Genomic DNA, 22,480 nt, shown 5'->3' with positions numbered 1-22,480 from the left:
TTAAAGAGCCTTATAAGTCACCTGAAATCCTTCCTGCCACAACACGGGCATAAATAAACAGAGCCCTGAAAGGCACAAGAAGGCTGCCCTGACGTGCAAACCCCAGGGAGCTGGTGAATCCAGGCTGTTCTGCAATGAAATGGATTTATTTCCTTGGGCTGTGAGGAGCCTCCCTCCTGGAAGAGCTGGCTTGGGTGGCCGGCTCTCAGGGAGGCTGGGGAAGGCCTTTCTCCAAGGAGCCTGAGCTGGGCCAGACAAGCCCTGAGGCCCCTTCTTAGATTCTTGGAGTTTATGACCATGCCAGTGAGACAAAATGAGGGACTTACCGGACCTAATGCATGAGGTGGGACAGCTCTTGGGCCAGAACCAGGACCTGGGGCTCTCCGTCCGGGTCTGGTACTGGATCACACATTTCAGGGAACGCATAAACCAACAGCAATTTGGTTCCAAGCATTCAGCCCAGGACATTCTTTCCCCAGAGTTTTTTGGCAGCTTTTGCAAGATGGTCAAAGGATACTGTCACTGTCATCAGCCCTTTTGTTAAGGTGACAGAGAACGGGGCCAGGAGAAGCTGGGTGGCCCTGAGGATGCCACAGGAGACTGGAATTGGGTGGGATTTTCCACTTGGTAAATGTGATGGGAAGAAAGGAGCCCCAGTTTTCTTCTTTCTTTCTTTTTTTTTTTTTTTTTTTTTTGTAGTGCCCAGGGACATTCTACCTCTGAGCTATACCCCAGTCACTATATATATATATATATATTATATATATAATTTTTTTTTTTTTTTTGCCGTACTGAGGATGGAATCCGGGGCAGTCTACCTCCAAGTGACCCCCCCCCCCAGCCCTATTTTTTATTCTTTATTTTGAAACAAGGTCTCTCTAAGTTGCAAAGGGCCTCAATAAGTAGCTGAGGTTGTCTGCAAACCTCGGTCCTCCTGTCTCAGCCTTCCAAATGCTGGGATTACAAGTGTATGCCACCACACCCAGCTTTTCTTTCTTTCTTTCTTTCTTTCTTTCTTTCTTTCTTTCTTTCTTTCTTTCTTTCTTTCTTTCTTTCTGTGTGTAACTGGGGATGGAACCCAGGGGCATTCTACCTCCAAGCTACATCCTCAGCCCTATTTTTTATTCTTTCTTTTGAAACAGGGTCTCACTGAGTTGCAAAGGGCCTCGCTAATAGCTGAGGCTGTCCTCCCACGGAGACCCTCCGGTCTCAGCCTACCTAATGCTGGGATTACACGCGTGGCTCCGCGCCCACTACCTTTTGGCTTTTGAGGCAGGCTCTGGCTAGGCTGCTCGGCTTTCCCAGTACCTGGGACTACAGGAGCGCACCAACACCTGGATTTGATGTTTACTAGCTGGAAGATCTTCATTCAGCAAGTGTCTTCAACGTCCAGAGAGAGGCCTGCGTGTGCCCATCGGTAAAATGGACTCCGTAACTACTTTGCCGAGCTGATGCAGGGGATGATCCCCTGAGATAGATACTCTAGGGGTCCGTAACGCCCTTAATTAAGTACAGGAGCAAGGGGACCTCGGGAGAGCTGCGCTGGCTCCACTTCCGAGTCTTGGCCAGTCCTGAGAATGGCAATGGCCATCCCAAGTCTTACCCCCTACAGCCCCCTGCACCCCCAGAGCTCCCCAGCACCCAGGCACGGTGGGGACACTGGGGTGGGGGGGGGCGGCTCGGGCCCGCAGCCCCTCCTCGCCGCCGGCCCCCAGGGACTTCGGGGAGGCGTAAGGCGCAGGCCGGGGTCACATTCTCGCCCCCTCCCCCCCGGCCTCCGGGGCTGCGTGCCCACGGAGGCCCGGCCCCGTGCGCGGTGCCACCGGGACCCCCAGACTGGGTTAGAGGCAGGCCCGACCTCGGCGCTGCAAAGAAAACAAACACAGATGTGTTTGGCCGCGGCCTGGGGGCGGGGCGGGGCGGGGGCCCGCGGGCTCCCCGGGGCGCGGGGCTCGGGGGGCCGCTGACAGCCGGGGGGGGGCCCCTCCCCTCCCCGGGGCGCCCGGCCCAGCCCCCCCGCGGGGTTTCCCGGGGCGCCGCTCGCTTCCTTTGTCTCGGGCCGCCCTCGCCCGGGCTCCCCGGTCCCCGCCGGCTGGCGCTCGCCCTCGCCCGCGTCCCGGGCCGGCTCTCGGTTCAACTTTCTTCTTTTCCCGGGGTTAAAACTTGGCCGGCGAGCGGGCGGCGGCTGGATCCGCGGTCTCGGCCGGCGCCCCGCCCGCGCCCCGCCCCTCGGCCCCCCAACCCCGGGCGGCCCCCGGGGGCGTGCGTGCGCGCGGGAGTGCGCGCCGGCGAGCGCAGCCAGGGCGTGTGCGAGTGCGTGTGCGAGTGTGCAAGTGTGCGAGTGCGCCCCGGGCGCGGGCAGGGCGGCTCTCGGCTCGCGTCGTCACTGCGGGGAGAGAGGGAGAGCGCGGCGCCCGGCATGGAGCTGGCAAGCCCGCGCTGAGCAGGACCCGCCACGGGCTCTCCGCGTCCGGCGCCAGCCAAACTTTTCTTTCTCTTTCTTTTGCGCTCCCTGGAGGTAAAGTCCCCAGCGCGGAGCCCGCGATCGGGGGGCAGCCGAGGGGCACCCCGGGCGGCGGGAGGGAAGGGGCGCGGGGCCGGGGCGCCCCGCCAGCGCTCCTGCAACCCCGGGCTCGGGGCGCGGGGCCGGGGCGGCGAGACGGGGCTGCCCCCCCCCACCCCCACCCCCCGGGGGCCCGGCTGAGCGCGCTCCCTCTGTCCCTCCGCAGGCGCCTTCCTCGGCGGGGCCGGGCGAGCCGGACGCCGCATGATGCGCGCCGCGTGGGGGGCGCTGGCCGCGCTGGCCGCCCTGGCGTGCCTGGCGGGCGCGGTGCGCGGCGGGCCCGGGCTCAGCATGTTCGCCGGCCAGGCGGCGCAGCCCGACCCCTGCGCGGACGAGAACGGCCACCCGCGCCGCTGCATCCCCGACTTCGTGAACGCGGCCTTCGGCAAGGACGTGCGCGTGTCCAGCACCTGCGGCCGGCCCGCGGCGCGCTACTGCGTGGTGAGCGAGCGGGGCGAGGAGCGGCTGCGCGCCTGCCACCTGTGCAACGCGTCGGACCCCAGGAGGGCGCACCCGGCCTCCTTCCTCACCGACCTCAACAACCCGCACAACCTGACCTGCTGGCAGTCGGAGAACTACCTGCAGTTCCCGCACAACGTCACGCTCACGCTGTCGCTGGGCAAGAAGTTCGAGGTGACCTACGTGAGCCTGCAGTTCTGCTCGCCGCGGCCCGAGTCCATGGCCATCTACAAGTCCATGGACTACGGGCGCACGTGGGTGCCCTTCCAGTTCTACTCCACGCAGTGCCGCAAGATGTACAACCGGCCGCACCGCGCGCCCATCTCCAAGCAGAACGAGCAGGAGGCGGTGTGCACCGACTCGCACACCGACATGCGCCCGCTCGCCGGCGGCCTCATCGCCTTCAGCACCCTGGACGGCCGGCCGTCGGCGCACGACTTCGACAACTCGCCCGTGCTGCAGGACTGGGTCACGGCCACCGACATCCGCGTGGCCTTCAGCCGCCTGCACACCTTCGGCGACGAGAACGAGGACGACGCGGAGCTGGCGCGCGACTCCTACTTCTACGCCGTGTCCGACCTGCAGGTGGGCGGCCGCTGCAAGTGCAATGGCCACGCGGCCCGCTGCGTGCGCGACCGCGACGACAGCCTGGTGTGCGACTGCAGGCACAACACGGCCGGCCCCGAGTGCGACCGCTGCAAACCCTTCCACTACGACCGGCCCTGGCAGCGCGCCACGGCCCGCGAGGCCAACGAGTGCGTGGGTGAGTGGCCTGGGGGGGCCGGGGATCGCGAGTTGGGGGGTGGGGGGGCTCCGCGCCGGGGACCCCCCGAGGAGGAGGAGGAGGAGGAGGAGGAGGAGGAGGAGGAGGAGGGAGGCGCGTTCCGGGATGCACGGGACCTGGGAAGGCCAGTGGCCGCCCCCCTCCCAGGGCTGGCGCTCCGTGCGCTCTGCCGAGCTGGAGAAGCCGCGGGAGAGATGTTGCCCCGCCGGCCGGGGTCCCGCGATGGGGGAGAGCGAGCGGTTTGCAGAAAATTTGTCGACAGGTCTCTCTAATCCCGGATCCAAACAGAAACACATTGGTCGCCTTTGCTCTGGAGCGGGGATGGGGTGGGGGGGGATTCACCTCCGCCCCCACCTCCACCACCCTCTTTCCCTCTCCCAGGGCTGCAGCTGGGCGCGCGGTTGGGGACCCGGGCCCTGTTCCCAGGAGAGTTCCATAAATCCTTTGGGAGATGGCAGAGAACTCTTTGCAGTGTGTGTGTGTGTGTGTGTGTGTGTGTGTGTGTGTGTGTGTGTGTGTTGAGGAGGGGGAGGCGGTTCGGTACCCGCCAAATATCGCTCCTGCATTCTCCATTTGGCATTTTATGGTTTGAAAACATTTCAACCCCCCCCCCTCTCCCTTTTGAACATCGTGTTTGTGTTAGTCAAAGAAGCGATGTGATTTAAATTAATTACTATCTCCAGATTACAAAGGAGGGTTCCGTAACTGCTTTAAAACTAATTCAATCCTGGTCTAAAAAAAAAAAAAAAAAAAAAAAAAAAAAAAGTATACCAGATTTTTTTGTTAGCTTCGGGGTTTGGTGAAATTAAACAGTTTTGAATTAACTAAGGGCCCAGCGTCTGGATTTTTAATGGAGTTTCAATTCCTGAAAGAGAAATCTATGCAAAACCAAGTACCAGTGAATACACCTGGGTCGGAAATGTGCCTAAAAAAAGGATACGTTCTACTTGGAGTTGTACAACTTTGCTGCGAGCGGGGAGGTGGGGGGTGGTTAAGAAGAGACAGGAGTTAGCCAACGCTTTACTTTTTCAGCATGAGATGTGAATTTCCAAATCCCACGGTGGTGGTAATGAAAATCATTTAGTCCGTAAGAATCTTCCATTTGGGGTGGGTGTGTGTGGGGGCATCTTTTGTGAACATAGAGATTTTTCCTCCCCCGGCCCCAGAGAGCCAGTGTGAATCTTCTCAATTGTTTTACCCTCTGAGGCACATCGCAAAGTTTTCCGGCTCCCCACAAACACACGTTTTGAGGTCTGGCTCCGATTAATTGTGTCATGTTGTTGTTGAATAGTTTGTGCCTCTTGACTGGGGATAACAGACTTTTGAGCTCGCCCGATGGAAAATATGTCTCCGAGAACCCCTGGGTGCAGAGGCCCAGGCAGTCATCCTGGTCCGCAGGCCCCCGCGGCTCCTGTTGCACGGCGAGGCCTCCATTTTTACACCCTAAGGTTCGCGCTTTCGCAAACCTAATTGTTCATCCAGGATTCTGCGGAGGGTAGTTACACCCCGACTTAGTGGTCTTGGAGAATAAAGTGCCTTTGATCTGCTCAAATCACTCAGAAATGTTGGGTTTTCCCATCTCTCCTTCCTTTCCTCTTTTCTTCTCTTCCTTTTGTGTGGGGAAAACCCCATTATTGACACTTAAAGGGCTTCCCGGGGTTTCGCTATCAGTTTTAGTTTGTGTATGCATATGGAAGATGACTTTGTATGGTCTCCAGCAGGTTCTAATTGGACTAATGCTAGTGATGACACTGGGGTGAATAAACTGGATATTTTGGTAAAACGTTAACTGGCCTAAAGATCCCTCTTGGCGTTGGTGTTGTCTACACTCGCCACCTATCCCCATCTCTCTGGTGTCTTTGGACCAGAAGAAGTAGCTTGCATTTGTTAATAGGACAGTCTGGCACTTGAAATAATCTTTAGAGTTTAGGATTTTGTTGTTCAACTAACACACTTACTGAACACAAATTGGATTGACCTTTTTTTTTTTTTTTGGCCAAATTGAGCAGTCAACATATTAACTAATGTAATTAGCAAGCAGGTTTTTTTTTGGGGGGGTTGTTCAGAAAGTTTAATTAGGCCTGCTAAGGACATAATCTACATGACAAATGATCAGCTATTTTTTCTGTTTTTTTTTTTTTTACTGAACTTATTTTAACACTCAGTAGTTAAGATATCTTTAAATCTTGCCAATTACTCAGTCATTTCATAAAAGCAAAGCCAATTCAACTCTGTTAAAGTTATTTATAGTTTCCTTTTTGAATAGATGTTCTGATACCTTGTAGATAGAGCTGGGAACATCAGATTGAAGTTCCCATAAAGTCTTAATTAAAGTCTTGGTGATTTTTTTTCCCCCCCATCGTTCTGGAAAAGAGTGAGCCCGCCAGGACAATTTAGGAGTGATTTACCATGAAAGGTCGAGCTTTTTATGACAAGGCTCTGTAGTAGAGATGTGTGAATGAATTAGTATTTGACAGGTGTTCTGAGATACGAAAGGGCCCTGCGCTAGGAAAAAGCATTAATAAATCCTTCAGATACTAATTTTGGACTATCAGTGACTCAGATCCCCCCCTCCCCAACATAATCCCATCCTGTGAATTTCACACCGTTGACCCAGAGAGACAAGCTACCCAGACTATTTACAACTAAAGCAAAGAATTCCATCTTTCTTAAATTTCAAAAAATCAGTCTTGATTAAAAAAAAAAAAGGGGGGGGCATGATCACTGTGCCGTTCTGTTTTGTGCCTTTAGAAAATAATGTGACATGATTTATAAGAGGCTAAAATGGCATACTTCCCTGGGTTAATCCCCAGTCACCCTGGGGAAAAAAAATATCCCTAGAAATGTAAAATATGTCGGTGTTATTTGACTGACTTGTCCTTCAGCAGAGGACCAAGGTATTCACAGATTACTGAGAAATGCGTGCATATGTTTTCTTTGCTTCTGTTTTTTTTTTTTTTTAATTTCAATGTCCGTTTTTGTACAGAATACATGTGAACCATCGTAAAGTGCAGTTTTATTAAGAGGCAATTTGGGGTTTCTTCCGAGAGAAAGAGGGGAAAAAAAGCAAAAAAAAAAAAAAATACCCTCAGAACAATCTGAAAGACAAGACTACGTATAACGTTACAGCTTTCACAGCTCTCAGCGGAATAACTGAATACTTTCTTCCGTCCATATGTATCAGCAGTGTTCACATGCTTTTATACACATGTGCCTTTACATTCACTGTGTAAAGAAGCGCCCGTGTGTGTGTGTGTGTGTGTGTGTGTGTGTGTGTGTGTGTGTGAATTGAAGGGAAAATGTCATGAACAGTTTTAAACCACCTGGGTTGCTAGGCCCTCCCTCCTCCTTCTTTCTTTTCTTTTCTTTTTTTTTTTTTTCTTCCAAAAGAGCAGCTGAAGACCATATTGTGTTTCATAAATTATTGACATCAGTTTTAATCAGTGTCCTCCTGACGTCGGAGCTGTGTTAGTATTTAGTGCCTGACGCAGCGCGCTGTTTAATCTTACTGTGGGGACGCGGGCACGAGCCTCTGCCTGGTTTGTGACAGGTTGAGCTTATGAGAACTTGTTTTTCGACTCACTCTGTGGCTTCTCCTTGCCCAGCTGTAACCCAAAACTCACACAAAAGATGCCCCTGCAAAGATGAGCACCGCGCCGGGCTGGCCTCCTATGGCCGTGGGTACCTGCAACATAATGCTCATACTTGTTCAAATGTGGCCTTGAGGAGTGGGTTGGTCCTCATGCTGGAAGCGGGGACCTTATATTGGAGGTGTTACCAGGAGAAATCGAATGCTCTGCTAAACACCCTGGTAAAATCAGAAGGCAAAAATGATTTCCCGCTCCGTCCAGATCCTGGCACATAGCTGTAGATGAGTGTATCTTTTTAATAGTCATTGTAATGACTGTAATTACCGTCATTGCGGTGATTAATCCTTGAAGGCTGCTTCTTTGCCAACCACTCAGATTCATTAAGTCATTTAACCACGGTGACTCTCCTAATAAAGGCATTGTTATTGTCCTTATTTTAAAGATTAGGAGACCATGACCTCGAGGCATTACAGGGTCTACCCAAAGCCACACAGCTAGCAGGCGCTGAGGCTGGGACTCCAGCTGGAAGTTTGCACTTGATGGCATCCGCTTGCAGCCTCTCCCTAAGATGGATGGATGGATGGATGGATGGATGGATGGATGGATGATAGGAAGATAGGTGATTGAATGAATGAATGTAAATAGAAAAGTAGAAATAACCTGTTACTTCTTGCTAGAACCCAAGGTGTCTTCCTAGTAGTGTTACATTGTATTATTTAACATTGTTTCATTATCCTGGTAGCACAGACTAAAGGATGAACTTGAATGTTAGACTTTCTCTTTTATCTCTCTTGAGTCTGGTGGGGGCTCTAAGTGGAGAGTTTCAAAATACTTTGCTGTGCCCAGCATGGCTCATGCTTGTCATCCCAGCATTCGGGAGGCTGAGACCGGAGGATCCCGGTTCACAGACAGCCTCAGCTACTAAGTGAGGCCCTCTGCAACCCAGTGAGACCCGGTTTCAGAATAAAGAATAAAAACTAGGGCAGAGGGTGTAACTCAGAGGTCGAATACCCCTGGGTTCCATTCCCCAAACCCGCACAATAAATAAATAAATAAATAAATAAATAAATAAAAAAAATACTTTGCTGTGGGTGCCCAGTGTCAGCAAGTGTTACCGACTGGCCAAGGCTTGATTTCAGGACCTATAATAGCTCTCCAAAGGGGAAAGGCAGAATTGGTAATCCAAAGAGCCTTTTTTTTTTTTTTTTTTTTTGGTGGGGGGGGAAATACTGGGGATTTAACTCAGGGGCATTCTACCTCTGAGCTCTACCCCAAGCAAGCTCTTTTTATTTTTTATTTTGAAACAAGATCTTGCTAAGTTGCTGAGGCTGGACTTGCACCCCCGATCGCAGTCCCGATCTTCCTGCCTCAGCCTCCCGAGTACTGGGATTGCAGGCTTGCACCACCACACCGGGCTCTGCTCGAATGTATGAATGTCCCGAGGATCCGGGAAGTGTCTGAACATGTTGCAACTAAATAGAAGAGACGGCACATCCCGGTCACTACGAGGTGCGGTTTGCAGGAATCAGTCGCACTGGGCTGGCATTTACCTCTGTTGGCGCAGGGCAGCTGGAATGAGGGTCTCTGCTGGGGTCCTCATTAACACCTAATGGGCAGGACCCTAGAGGCCAGGAGACTGCCCCCAGCTGTGTCCGGAGAAGGGAGGCGAGTTTTGTCAGGACAAACCTCCTGCCAAAGCTCCTTTAGCCCTGACCTCCACCGCCTCCTCCTGTAGAAAAAATGAGATCCTCAGAAAAGTATTTGAGACTTCACGTCCAGAGTAAATACTGGAAAGGCCGTGGGTTGTAGTTCAGATGTTCCCTAGAAGGGATCCCCTTACTTTCTGCTAACAGCTGGTATCGATATTTCCTTCTTGAGATGAGTTGTGCTTTTCATTAAGTAAATTTTTTGTCTTGGGATTAAACCAACATTGTATTCTTAATAGACTTTTATGTTTACACTTCAAAAGCCCACCGGGTTGTTATTCTGTTATCTTGATGGCTTCTGCAATATCTGCTCCGCACGCTGGCTTCACCAAACGAAATGGCTCTCCAGGGAACTGGATTATAAAATAGCCTTATCTGTGGATGCACAAGTACGGATATTTTGTGAGCCAGTATTTTTTTTTTTTTCTTCTTTCTCTGCCTCTCAGAAGTGATAATCATACCTTGGGTTTCTGCAGCGCCTTTCATTAGCGGAGACAGGAGGTCTCAGAGGGCTTTTGAAATACTCAGGAGTTACGTCTAATACTTGCAGAGTGGGACGCGGCATTTTGCCTGTCTGGAAGCCCTTGTGGTCTCCGCGGCCTCGGGAGGCGTGGTGTGGGTTTGGGTGGCCGGGGGACTGCAGAGTTTTAGAATGTCAGTTCCAGGTGGCTGTCAGGTTGCGGCCTGCAGACAGACCGCAAACCCCGAAGAGGGTCAGGCCTCGCGCACGGAGCTCTCTATGCACTTTGTTCAATTAATCAGATTGCCACAAGGCACAGAAGCTTTTCAAAAACAGATGTCCCCGCCACCAAAGGGCAGTTTGTACACACACAGGACTACGTGCGGACAAGTCCGCAGGGCACCTCGCAGAGAGCAGGGGGTATCAGCGGCATTTGTTACGAAGGCGGAGCACATAAAAGCCGTGTCCTATTATATCTTGAATAGCACTTGGAATCCGTGAGCTGCTGGGGACGGAGGCTTCGGGAGTCGGAGGCTTCAGGAGTCGGCTGCTACCATGAGGCTGGGCTAGTGGATTGTAGTGAGTTCAGAATTGGATTCCTGCATTTTCCCCCCCAGGGCTGGGGATTGAACCTAGGGGCATTCTACCTCTGAGCTACACTCCCAGCACTATTATTTACTTATTTATTATTATTATTACTATTATTATTATTATTATTATTGTTATTATTTTTGTGTGTGGTACTGGAGATGGAACCCACAGGCATTCTACTTCCGAGCTACACCCCCAGCCCTATTTTTTATTCGTTAGTTTGAAACAAGGTCTCACTAAGCAGGCCTCACTAAGTAGTAGCTGAGGCTGTCCAAGAACCGTCATCCTCCTGTTTCAGCCTCCTGAATGCTGGAATTACAAGCGTGCACCACCACGCCCAGCTCTCCCAGACCAATTTTATTCTTTTATTTTGAAACAGAATCTAAGTTGCTGAGGGTCTGGCTGAGTTGCTGAGGCGAGCCTGCAACCTGCAACCCTCCTGTCCCAGCCTCCATAGTACTGGTGGCCTGCGCCACCGGGCCGTGCTTTAACTTAACTTTAAAAAGTTATGTGTTGAGCCGTGCGTAGTGGCAGCATTCGGGAGGCTGAGACAAGGAGGATCACGGTTCGCAGACAGCCTCAGCTACTTGGTGAGGCCCTTTCCAATTCAGCGAGGCCCTGTTTCAAACTAAGAAGAAAAAAACAGGGCTGGGGGGATATCTCGGAGGTAGAATGCCCCGGGGCTCCAACCCCCGTACTTCAGGGGGAAAAAATAAGTTATGTGTTTTATGTAAATTTCTGCCCATGTCTGAAGACAGAAACCCATTCCAGTGGCCAGTTTTTTTTTTTTTTTTTTTTTTTTTCTTTTCTAAAAATATTGGTTCCTTTCCGTCAATAGCTTCTGGGAGGCACTGGCTAGGTGAGGGCTTGGTCCTGCCTGTATTACTTTGTACCACTCTCTGATGGAGAGAGGGAACTGTGGCCGTGGGATTGATAAGTTGTGAGGTGTCTCTTGCCAAGAACTTTTTCATCCTAACATTTATATTCCTGCCCAAGCCTCTTTCATGATGGACATTTCTTTTTCGTATGTATGTATGTATGTATGTATGTATGTATTTATGGTGGTATTGGGGATGGAACCCAGGAGTATTCCATTTCCGAGCCACAACCCCCCAGCCCTAGTTTTTATTCTTTATTCTTTTTTGTGTGTGTGTCACTCAGTTGCTGAGAGCCTCACTAAGTAGCCGAGGCTGGCTTCGAACCTGCGCGATCCTCCTGTCTCAGCCTCCCAAGTGCGGGGATTACAAGCTTGCGCCACCACGCCCGGCTCTTTTATTCTTTATTCTGAAACAGGGTCTCACTGAGTTGCAGAGGGCCTCACCAAGTAGCTGAGGCTGTCCGCGAACCGCGATCCTTCTGTCTCAGCCTCCCGAATGCTGGGATTACAAGCGTGCGCCACCACGCCCGGCTTGGACATTTCTTCTCGAGACAGGCACTCAGCATAAGAGAAGATGCCGTCCAAGGCGACAGGTGTACTGAGGGTACTGCCAAGGAACAGGAAAGTCTGCTCTGCCTTGGTCTGTGATAGGACCTTCTCCAAAGATAGGGGTCAGTATACTCGCTATATATAGGTGGGTCCCAGTTGGATTCATGTTGCAATGCTCTTATACCTGTGAAGAAAACCTGGGTACACACTTGTAATACCAGCCCTTGGGAAGGACAGGAGGGTTGCAGGTTTGAGCCCAGTCTCAGCAATGTAGAGAGGCTCAGCAATCTAGGGAGACCCTGTTTCAAACTTAAAAAAATAAAATAAAATGGGATTAGGGGGTGTAGCTTGGAGGAACAATGTCTCTGGGATCTATCCCAAGTAAACACACACACACACACACACCAAGGGAATGATGGATCTCTTGAGTAAACGTCCAGATTATATAAAGGAGTGACTTTTTTGTGTGTGGTACTGGGGATGGAACCCAGGGTCATTCTACCTCTGAGTGACATCCCCAGCCCTAGTTTTTATTCTTTATTTTATTTTATTTTTTTGCAGGTTTGGGGATGGAACCCAGGGGCATTTGACCTCTGAGCTACACCCCCTGCCCTATTTTTTATTCTTTATTTTGAAACAGGGTCTCACTGAGTTGCAAAGGGCCTCACTAAGTAGTAGCTGAGGCTGTCCGCGAACCGCGATCCTCCAGTCTCAGCCTCCCAAATGCTGGGGTTACAAGCGTGCACCACCACTCCCGGCTAAGGAGTGACTTTTCAGAGAACCTTGCAAGGCAGAAACTACCACCCCAGGTTACACCCGTGCACAGGCAGTTGTGGCTGGAAGAAGGCACAGGAGGTGGGTGTTCCTGGAGGACTGAGGGCTCAGGTCCCTGGTGTACTTGGTCACAGGTTGGGTGGGGGCCCAGCTCTGCCCCCTCCTGGCCAGGACTGTAACTGGTTTTTCAACATTGTCCCCCCCCAGGGTCCTTTTCTGCCTGTAGATAAGAGCGATTATTGGTTGTCGTGTTCAATTTTCACACATTCCAGAGGCGCCACACTTAAGTTGGACAATCTGTAGGACCACAGGGATCTTTAAAGGGGCTGGCTTTGAATAACTGCGTCCTCAGTGGGAAAATGAGTTCTTATTTTTCCGAGATGCCTGTATGCATGTCCTACCACATTTCATATTAGAAGTCCCTAATTCATAGATACTTCCCGCCTGCTCCATTACCATTGTCGGGGGCTTTTGATTTCAATCTGTTCAAATGCCTGTGGTGTACAGTAGTCCCCCCTTACTCACGGGGGAGATGTTTCAAGATCCCCATTAGAAGGCTGAAACTACAGAGAGTATTTAGCCATATATATATATATATATATATATATATATATATATATATTATTATTAGTCTGGGGATGGAACCCAGGGGCACTCGACCTCCGAGCTACATCCCCTGCCCTATTTTTATTCTTTATTTTGAAGCAGGGTCTCACTAAGTTGTGGAGGGCCTCACTAAGTAGCCGAGGCTGTCCGCGAACCGCCAACCTCTGGTTTCTGCCTCCCGAATGCTGGGATTACAAACATGCAGCTCTACGCCCGGCTGTTATCTTTTATTCTATACATACATAGCAGTGATCACACTTACTTTATAAATTAGACATATTTAAGAGGTTAACAACAAAAGCTAAAAAGAAAGAAAAATTATAACAATGTTCTTGAGTAGACGTTATATGGATATACTCTTTCTCTGCGAAAATATTGCTAAGCTATAGAGCTTAGCAATCCTAGCGGATGATTCTTTTCTTTCCTAATGAAATAGAGAACTTTCACCTTTTCATGTAGAGGAAGAGCTTTAAAGCTGCTCTTTGGCATATCTGAATTGCCAGCATTACTCTTCTTGTATTTGGGGGGTGTTATTCAGTAAAAAAGGGTTACATGAACACAAGCACTGTGATATTTTGATAGTCGACTTGATTACTGAGGTGGCTACTAAGTGATTAACGGAAGGGTAGCATATACATCGGGGATACTCTGGATAAAGGGATGATTCCCGATAGAGCCAGACAGGTTGAAATTTCATCATACTACTTGGAATGGCACTCAGTTTAAAACTAAGAATTATTTATTTCTGGAGTTTTCTATTTAATTTTTTTCAACTGTGGTTAAACACAGGTAACTGAAACCACAGAACACCAAACCTTGGATAGGGTGAGGTGGACTTCTGTACCCAGCAACTGTACCCTTACTCTTCCATTCTGAAACCAGGGTAGACATTGTTAATTCATTACAGCACAGTTTATTCCAAAGTTCAGAAATTATCTTACCTTATTAGAATCCTTCTCTACAGCCAGGCTCGGTAGCACGCACTTATAATCCCAACTACTTGGGAGGCTGAGTTGGGGGATTGATTGTAGGTTCAAGGTCAGCCTCAGCAACCTAGTAACAAGACACAGTTTCAAAATAAAAATAAAACGGCTGGAAGTGTGCGTAGCTTGGATGTAGAATGATGCCCCTGGGTTCAATCCTCAGAAAAAAAAAAAATAAGGAAGGAAGGAAGGAATAGAGTTAATCGAGGAGGCTCTGAACACGAAAAGGGAATATTTGTCCACTTGTCATACACCGTACATGTGGCCCCCATGGGGAGTTCTGTAGTCCAGTGTCCAGGGAACAGGAGGTCTTGTGGGTTTCAGATTTGGCTTCTGTACCAGGGAAGGTGTGCGCTTTGGCCCACATGACCTTTCCTCCCTGAATTTATTCTGCCTTGATGTTTTTATTTCCTTTTGTGCCAAGGATTTTTCCCTGGAAAGAGTCATCTCTTCCCCGGAATGTCAGCTTGGAAGTTTCCGAGCCAGTCCTCCTGAACTGCCTTGGAGTTAGAGACAGAAGCTTATCGCGGGCCCAGCCTGGGCCCGGGCCATGATGTCTGAGGCTTCCTGGGGCTGCTCCCACCCGCGGGTTGTTCTCTCTGCTCAGAACCTCGTCTGTGCCGTAAGGAGGGCCAAGGACTCTCGGGGAAGCCGCTGCCCCGGGCGCTCTGCTTACATTCGGGCTGGTGCAGAAAGTGCAGAACAGTAACAGTTCCCATCCCAGCGAGAACAAAGGAAACACATTCTGTTTACAGATACAGAATTTGGCATCGGGAACGTGAACGTACCTTGGGGTTGGGCGGCCCTCCGCCCTGTGGCCAACTTGGTTTCCTTTTCCAAACACAGGCCTCAGAGCTGGGCAGGCTGGTCTCGGCCAGCGCTTTATTCCCAGCCCCCAGCCCTGTCTCGCTCCGCTGCGCAGATCTGGAGTGTGTTCCCCGTGAGAAGGCCTGGGCCTTCTGAGCAGCCGCGAGGAAGAAAACTGCTCCTCACTCCCAGCCACAGGCATCGATCCCCGTGTGTGTGTGTGTGTGTGTGTGTGTGTGTGTGTGTGTGTGTGTGTGTTACTGGGCATTAAACCCGGGGGCATTCTACCTCTGAGCTATACTCCCAGCCCTTTTTTTATTTTTCTATTTTGAAACTGGGTCTCTCTAGGTTGTTACTGAGTCTTTGCTAAGGCTGTCTGCAAATCTGTGTTCCTACTATCTCAGTTTCCCAAGTCCTGAGAGTATAGATACATGTCACTGTGCTCAGATGAAATCAGCTCTTTTTTTGTTGTTGTTGTTGTTACTAGAGATTGAACCCAGAGGCATTCTACCAGCAAGCTACACCTCCAGCCTAATTTTATATCTTACTTGGGAACAGAGTCTTACTAGGTTGTTGACAGTCTTGCTGAGTTACTGAGGCTAGCTTTGAACCTGCAATCCTCCAATCCTCTTTTTCAGCCTCCCGAGTACTAGGATTACAAATGTGCCCCATCATGACCGGCTTGAAATCAGCCCTTTTTCTTTTTTTTTTTTTTTTTTTTGCGGGTCTGGGGATGGAACCCAGGGGCATTTGACCTCCGAACCACACCCCTTGCCCTATTTTTTTTTATTCTTTATTATGAAACCGGGTCTCACTAAGTTGTGGGAGGGCCTCACTAAGTAGCTGAGGCTGTCTGCGAACCGCGATCCTCCGGTCTCGGCCTCCTGAATGCTGGGATGACAAGCGTGCGCCACCACGCCCGGCTGAAATGAGCCCTTTTAAAAACTGTGTTTTGGAGCACATTTGCCACTGTGGTACCCAGAAATTCTAGGAAAGAAAGGAGCTCAGTATTCTCACAGCGTTTTACTGGTCAAGGGTAAAGAGTTCTATTTCTTTCTTTCTTTTTTTTTATAAATCAAAGATATTTGCAGAAAAACGTGACCCATGTGTAAGTGAAAAGCAAGATGTTTTTCCTGATCCATAGAAAGTACTTGAGCCGGGCGTGGTGGCGCACGCTTATAGTCCCAGCATTCGGGAGGCTGAGACACGAGGATCGCGGTTCGCGGACAGCCTTGGCTACTACTTAGTGAGGCCCTCTGCAACTCACTGAGACCCTGTTTCAAAATAAAGAATAAAAAATAGGGCTGGGGGTGTAGCTTGGAGGTAGAATGCTCCTGGGTTCCATCTCCAGTACTGAAAAAAGAAGGAAAGATAGATCCTCTAAGCCAGGCGTGACGGTGCACACCTGTAAGCCTACTACTTAGGAATCTGAGACAGGAGGATTGCAGGTTTGAGACCAGCCTTAGCAACTTAGTGAGACTTTATTTCAAAAAAGAAAAAAAGGTACTGGGGGTACAGCTTGGAAAAAGAATGCCCCTGGGTTCAACCCCCAGAACCCCCCCCCAAAAAAAAAGTTACTCAGTACTCCCTAAATCAAGGTCAAAGAACAAGACATTTTATCTATCTATCTATCTATCTATCTATCTATCTATCTATCTATTTAGTTGTTTTGTACTGGGGATTGAACCCAAGGACATTTTATCTCTGAGCTGCTACACCCCCAGCTCTATTTTTTTATTCTTTATTTTTTTTTATTTTTTTATTTTTGCAGTACTGAGGATGGAACACAGGGGCATTCTATCTCTGAGCTACACCCCCAGCTCTATTTTTTATTCTTTATTTTGAAACAGGGGTCTCACTTGAGTTGCAAGGGCCTCATTAAGCAGTAGCTGAGGCTGTCCTCCAACTGCAATCCTCCTGTTTCAGCCTCCCAAATGCTGAGATTACGAGCATGCGCCACCACACCCGGCTTATTCTTTATTTTTGAAACAGGGTCTCGCTGAGTTGCAGAGGGCCTCACTAAGTAGCTGAGGCTGGCCAAAAGGAACCTGCGGTCCTCCTGTCTCAGCCTCCCAAGTTCTGGGAACATTGTACGTAATACAATGTAGGAAATGCCCAGATATATATGTATGTATTAGGGTTGTGCTGAGAGGTCCCATCTTTGGCTTGCAGTGCCTGGGTCTAGACCCCCAGCTTTTGCGGGATCGTGAACTCGGTTAAGTGACTTCAGCTTTCCGTGTCAGCTTTCTGCGTCTGGATGCTCAGCCCCAGACAGCCTGTGTTGTGCTTTGAGAGAGCTCAGAGGATGGTGTGGGAGAAGACCCCAGGGCGGGTTTAAGCTGCGGATTTCCCTAGCACGTGTTTCTATAGCTCTTACTGCTGCCGAGGTGTGCGGTAAGTGCTTGGTAAACATCCCCTCATTCAACCCCCACAGTGGTCCTGTGCGGTGGCTTCTATTACGGGTCTGAGTCAACGTCTTCCTGGCCATAAAGCATATACAGAGAAAAGCACCCGAGTCCCAAAGGTTCGGCTCAGGGACCTGCCACGGTCAGTGTCACGCGCCTGCGGATCCAGCACCCGGAAGCGGCCGGGGTCCTTCGTGTTATCAAGCCTCTCCCTGCCATGGGCTGGCTTTCATTATGTTTGCTCTTTGTACAAATGAGGTTATATTAGATTCTGGCGTCTTTCTTTTGATGTCCCAATTGCGGTGTTTATCCACCTGTGGGGTAGTCATTTCTGCGTTCTCATTGTCTAGAATTCTGACATAAATGGACCACAGTGTATTTCTCCATTCCACTTAGGACAGATATTTACTTTTCTTTTTTTTTTTTTCCTTTTAGGTTTGGCTATTAAAACTAGTATAGCTGTGGCTTGAGGACGTGGCAGGGCCTTTGCCTAGCCTGGGGAAGATCCTGGGTTCATTTCCCAGTCTGGAGAGAGGAGAAAAAAATTAGTATAGCTGTGACTATACCTTTTATTTGTGTGTGTGTGTGTTATTGGGGATTGAATCCAGGGACATTCTCCCTCCCAAGTTACACCTCCAGGCCGTATTTTATTTTTATTTTGAAACAAGGTCTCACGAGGTTGATGAGAGTCTCACTACTTGCTGAGGCTGTCCTCGAACCTGTGATCCTCCTGCAGCCTCCCAAGTACTGGGATTATAAGCATGTGCCACCATGCCTTTATTGTGTGTGTGTGTGTGTGTGTGTGTGTGTGTGTGTGTGTGTGTGTGTACTGGGGATTGGGGTATTCTACTTCAGAGCTATACCTCCAGCCCTTTTATTTTTATTTATTTATTTATTTATTTATTTATTTATTTATTTTTGTGATACTGGGGAATTGAATCCAGATGCATTCTACCTTTGAGCTACACCTATAGCTTATTTTATTTCTTCTCAGTACTAGGAATTGAACTTAGGGGCATTCTACCTCCAAGCTACATTCCCCAGCCCTATTTCTAATTTATTTATTTATTTTTGGTGGTATTGGGGGTGGAACCCAGAGGCTTTTCTACCTCCGGGCTATACCCCCAGACCTACTTTATATTTTATTTGGAAACAGGGCCTCACTAAGTTGCCGAGAGCCTCACTAAGTAGCTGAGTCTGTCTTCGAACCTGCGCGATCCTCCTGTCTCAGCCTCCCAAGCGTGCGTCACCACGCCCGGTTCTATTTTTATTTTTATTTTTATTTTTTTGAAATAGTGTCTCACTGTGTTGCTGAGGGCCTTGCTAATATCTGAGGCTGGCCGCGAACCCACGATCCTCCTGTCTCAGCCTCCCACGTACCAGGATTACGAGCGTGCGCCATCGCGCCGAGCTTCAGTTCTGCTCTGATAGTGATGCACCTTTAGTAAAAGAGGCTGAACACACTTACACTTGGGTGCCATTTCTCAGGTGGAAACGCGTGTTGGGATTAGGTGACTCTTCCGCGACCTTGTGGCTGGCGGGTGGTGGAGCTGGACCCGCGTCTGGAAAGCAGGGCTCTTGAGTTCTGCTTTTCTGCACTGAGCCTGGTCGCCTCTCATCTCTAACCTCCGTACAACCTGTTAGGGAAAACTGTTCGCACTGGGGAAAAAAAAAGGGGTGGGGGAACTTGGCACAAATCCCTTTACTTCTCAGGGGCCTGGCTTTCTCCTCTCTAAAATGACGGCCTGGGCTACACAGACACCTTCGGCGCTCCTGCTCTGGGCCCAGGGGTCTGTGTTTCCTCTTGAGCATTTTTCCACCTCCATCCCCTGACAACCAGAAGCAGGTCTGCGACTTGATGTATGGGCGCCCCCTCTCCATTGGGGTTCTTTTGCTCAGACGCTAACTGGGGTTCTCACTGGGCCTGCCCTCCAAGGCTGGTGGTAGTTTGCCTGCCTCTCACCCCTCTGCCCTCCAGCTCCCCCGTCTGGTAGATGGGAATAACACCTATTTCTTCTCCGTCCACCTGTTTGTTGACCACCTAGTCCTCTCTTCAAATCATGTGTGTTCAGCTGGACGAATCATGATGCCCAGGTATCACGAAATTAAGTATTTCCAGCTGGGTGCCGTGGTAGACGCCTGTAATTCTACCTGCTTCGGAGGCTGAGGCAGAAGGATTGGAAGTTCACGGCAGGCCTGGGTAACTTAGTGAGATCCTGTCTTGAAATATAGTTTAAAAAGAGCTGGGAACGCCGGGCGTGGTGGCGCACGCTTGTAATCCCTGCGCTTGGGAGGTGGAGGCAGGTTTGAAGCCAGCTGCGCTGGCTTAAGAGACCCTGTTTCCACATTAAAAAAAAAAAAAAAGTATAAAATAGGTCTGGGAGGTAGCCCGGAGGTAGAAGGGCTTCCAGGAACCCCAGTACCACCAAAAAACAAAAAAGAGCTGGGAATGTAGTTCAGTAGCAGAGCACTTGCCAGGCATATGGGAGGCTCTGGCTTCTATCTCTAGTTCTGGAAGTGGGATAGGCAGGAGGAAAGAGAAGGAAGGAGGGAAAGCAGGCATGATAACACATGCCTCTAATCAATCCTAAGTATTTGGGAGGCTGAGACAGGAGGATTGCCGGTTCAAGGACAGCCTCAGCAATTTAGTGAGACTCTCACCAACCTAGGGAGACCCTGTTTCAGAATAAATAAAAAGGGCTAGGGGTGTGTGGCTTGGAGGCAGAATGCCCCTGGATTCAATCTCTAGTACAAAAAGAAAAAAAGAAAGAAAGAAAGAAAGAAAACAAAGAAGGAAAGGAAGAAAGAAAAGAAGGAAAGGAAGAAAGAAAAGAAGGAATAAAGGAGGGAATATATTCCCAGAGGTCCTGTTAGTCATTCTCTACCCTTCCCACGACCAGCCCCCAGCGTTACTACCACTTTGACTTTTCATACCATAGACTGAGTTTCGCCCATTTTTTTTTTTTGTACTTTATATAAGTGAAATCATACGACGTGCTTTCTCTATTTGGCTCCTTTAGCAGAACTTTTTTCCTTGTCAATGTCTTCGGCGTAAGGTATCCTCCGGCCCTTGTTAGTTTGATGGATGATCTTGTTAGTTTGTGGGTACTGATCCTACCGCTTGTTGTGTCTGCTGACCTTTGCTCATGGTGAATGACTTCCTTATGCGTCTTGTACTTCCTGACCGAGAGCTTATCTTTCTCTGGGAATTTGTGGAAATCCCTCTGGTCTTAGTTATGGAAATGCCCTTATTCAATAGCAGTCTTACATTGATTCTGCCAAACATCTTAGAGGTATTATTGGACTGGGACCATTTTTTCCATCAATTAATCATCTTGGAGATTCTTGTAACACGTGAGGAGGATGCATTTGGTCTCCAGATCATCCTGGGCCTGAGGTTTCTATTTTCCTATTCACTGAGGACTTTTCTCCCTTTACTAGAACTCTGGGTAGAGACAAACTTTTGCTGTTATCTTAGGCTGATGGACAAAGATTTTTTTAGTTCCCCTTTTATTCAGAATACATTTGGAAGGCCTAGGGTTTTGTCACCAGGCTTGCTGCTCTGGTTGCCCTGGTCTATTCTTAGAGCTAACTCTTCTGTAGTGGCTCCCTGTGCACTCAGAGGACAACCCCAGCCCTTACTGTGGTTGCAGAGCCCAGCCCCGTCTGCTCCTTGCTTCTCTCCTTTGTGCAAGACTTGAACACTCTCCATCATTTTGTTAGTATGTTTTCAGGAGGGGAGGCAGTACTGGGGATCGAACCCAGAGCATTTTACCTTTGAGCTATACTGCCAGTCCTGTTTTATTTTTCATTTATATTTAATTATTATTATTATTATTTTTTGGTGGTACTGTGGGTGGAACCCAGAGGCTTTCTACCTCCGGGCTATGCTCCCAGACCTATTTTATATTTTTTTATTTGGAAACAGGGTCTCACTAAGTTGCTGAGAGCCTCACTAAGTAGCTGAGGCTGGCTTCGAACCTGTGCAATCCTCCTGTCTCAGCCTAAAGCCCGTGCCACCACGCCCAGCTATGCTTCTTATTTTGAAACAGGGTTTCACTATGTTGCTGGTGGGCCTTGCCAGGTTGCTGAAGCTGTCTTCAAACCTGCAGTCCTCCAGTCTCAGCCTCCCAGATAGGAGATCGCAGGAGCGCACCACCACGCCTAGCTGCACTCTCCCTCTGGCTCACTCTGTTCTAGCCCCCAGACATCCTTGTTCCACCATGCCAGACAGGCACACTCCTTACGGCCCCAGTTAGGGTCTGAGCAGTCTCTGGAGAGGAGTAAATACAGAGGAAGTCTACCTCTTACTTATATTTATAAAATATATTTATAAAACATAAAATATAATATATATAAATATATATTTATTTATATATTTTTATAAATATATATTTATTTTTATATTTTATAAATATATATTTATAAAATATAAAATATTTATACGTTTTATAAATATATTTTATTTATTTTGCTTTATGGTACTGGGGCTTCCCTCTGGACATTTGGTATACCCAGTTGTCAAATCTTTGGTTAAATATCACCTCACAATGAGACTTGCCCTAACTTTCCTACTGGATACTGCCAGCATCTTTCCTACCCATGTCTGTCTCTTTTACACAGATGCATCCATACGTGTATACGTAACACACATTCGTAAGCTCACTCTTAACCCTACTTATACCTTGTCCTACTTATTTCTTTTCCCCATAACAGTTCTATCACCTTCTTTTTTTTTTTTTTTTTTTTTTTTTTTGGTGGTACTGGGGGTGGAACCCAGAGGCTTTCTACCTCCGGGTTATACTCCCAGACCCATTTTATATTTTATTTGGAAACAGGGTCTCACTAAGTTGCTGAGAGCCTCACTAAGTAGCTGAGGCTGGCTTCGAACCTGTGCGATCCTCCTGTCTCAGCCTCCCAAGCGTGGGGATTACAAGCGTGCGCCACCACACCCGGTTGCAGTTCTATCACCTTCTAACAAACAATTTAATGTACTTACCATGTTTACCAACCGTCTTCCTCCCTCCCACCCACCCTCCCTCCCTCCTTTCTTTCTTTCTCTCTTTCTTTCTTTCTTTCTTTCTTTCTTTCTTTCTTTCTTTCTTTCTTTCTTCTTTCTTTCTTTCATACAGGGGATGGAAGGGGCATTCTACCTCCGAGCTACATCCCCAGCCCTATTTTTTATTCTTTATTTTGAAACCGGGTCTCACTGAGTTGCAGAGGGCCTCACTAAGTAGCTGAGGCTGTCCGTGAACTGCGATCCTCCTGTCTCAGCCTCCCAAATGCTGGGATTACAAGCGTGCGCCACCACTTCAGGCTTCTAACA

General features: G+C 49.2%; 1 protein-coding gene across 1 annotated transcript in view; it reads left to right on the top strand.

Annotated features, from left to right (window-relative positions):
* Positions 1-2,761: 2,761 nt before the first annotated feature.
* NTN1 (netrin 1) overlaps positions 2,762-22,480 on the top strand; it is a gene marked incomplete at its 3' end in the record, with an annotated part of 192,098 nt that continues 172,379 nt past the window's right edge. The window contains exon 1 of the mRNA XM_080713112.1: positions 2,762-3,785. Within this exon, the coding sequence (XP_080569238.1) occupies positions 2,768-3,785 (1,018 nt within the window). The 5' untranslated portion in view covers positions 2,762-2,767. The remainder of the gene's footprint in view (positions 3,786-22,480) is intronic.

The sequence above is a fragment of the Muscardinus avellanarius genome, assembly GCF_963383645.1.
Source record: "Muscardinus avellanarius genome assembly, chromosome: 16".
NCBI lineage: Eukaryota > Metazoa > Chordata > Mammalia > Rodentia > Gliridae > Muscardinus > Muscardinus avellanarius.
The sequence above is the reverse complement of the archived record's forward strand: the minus strand, read 5'-3'. Positions and strand labels throughout refer to the sequence as shown.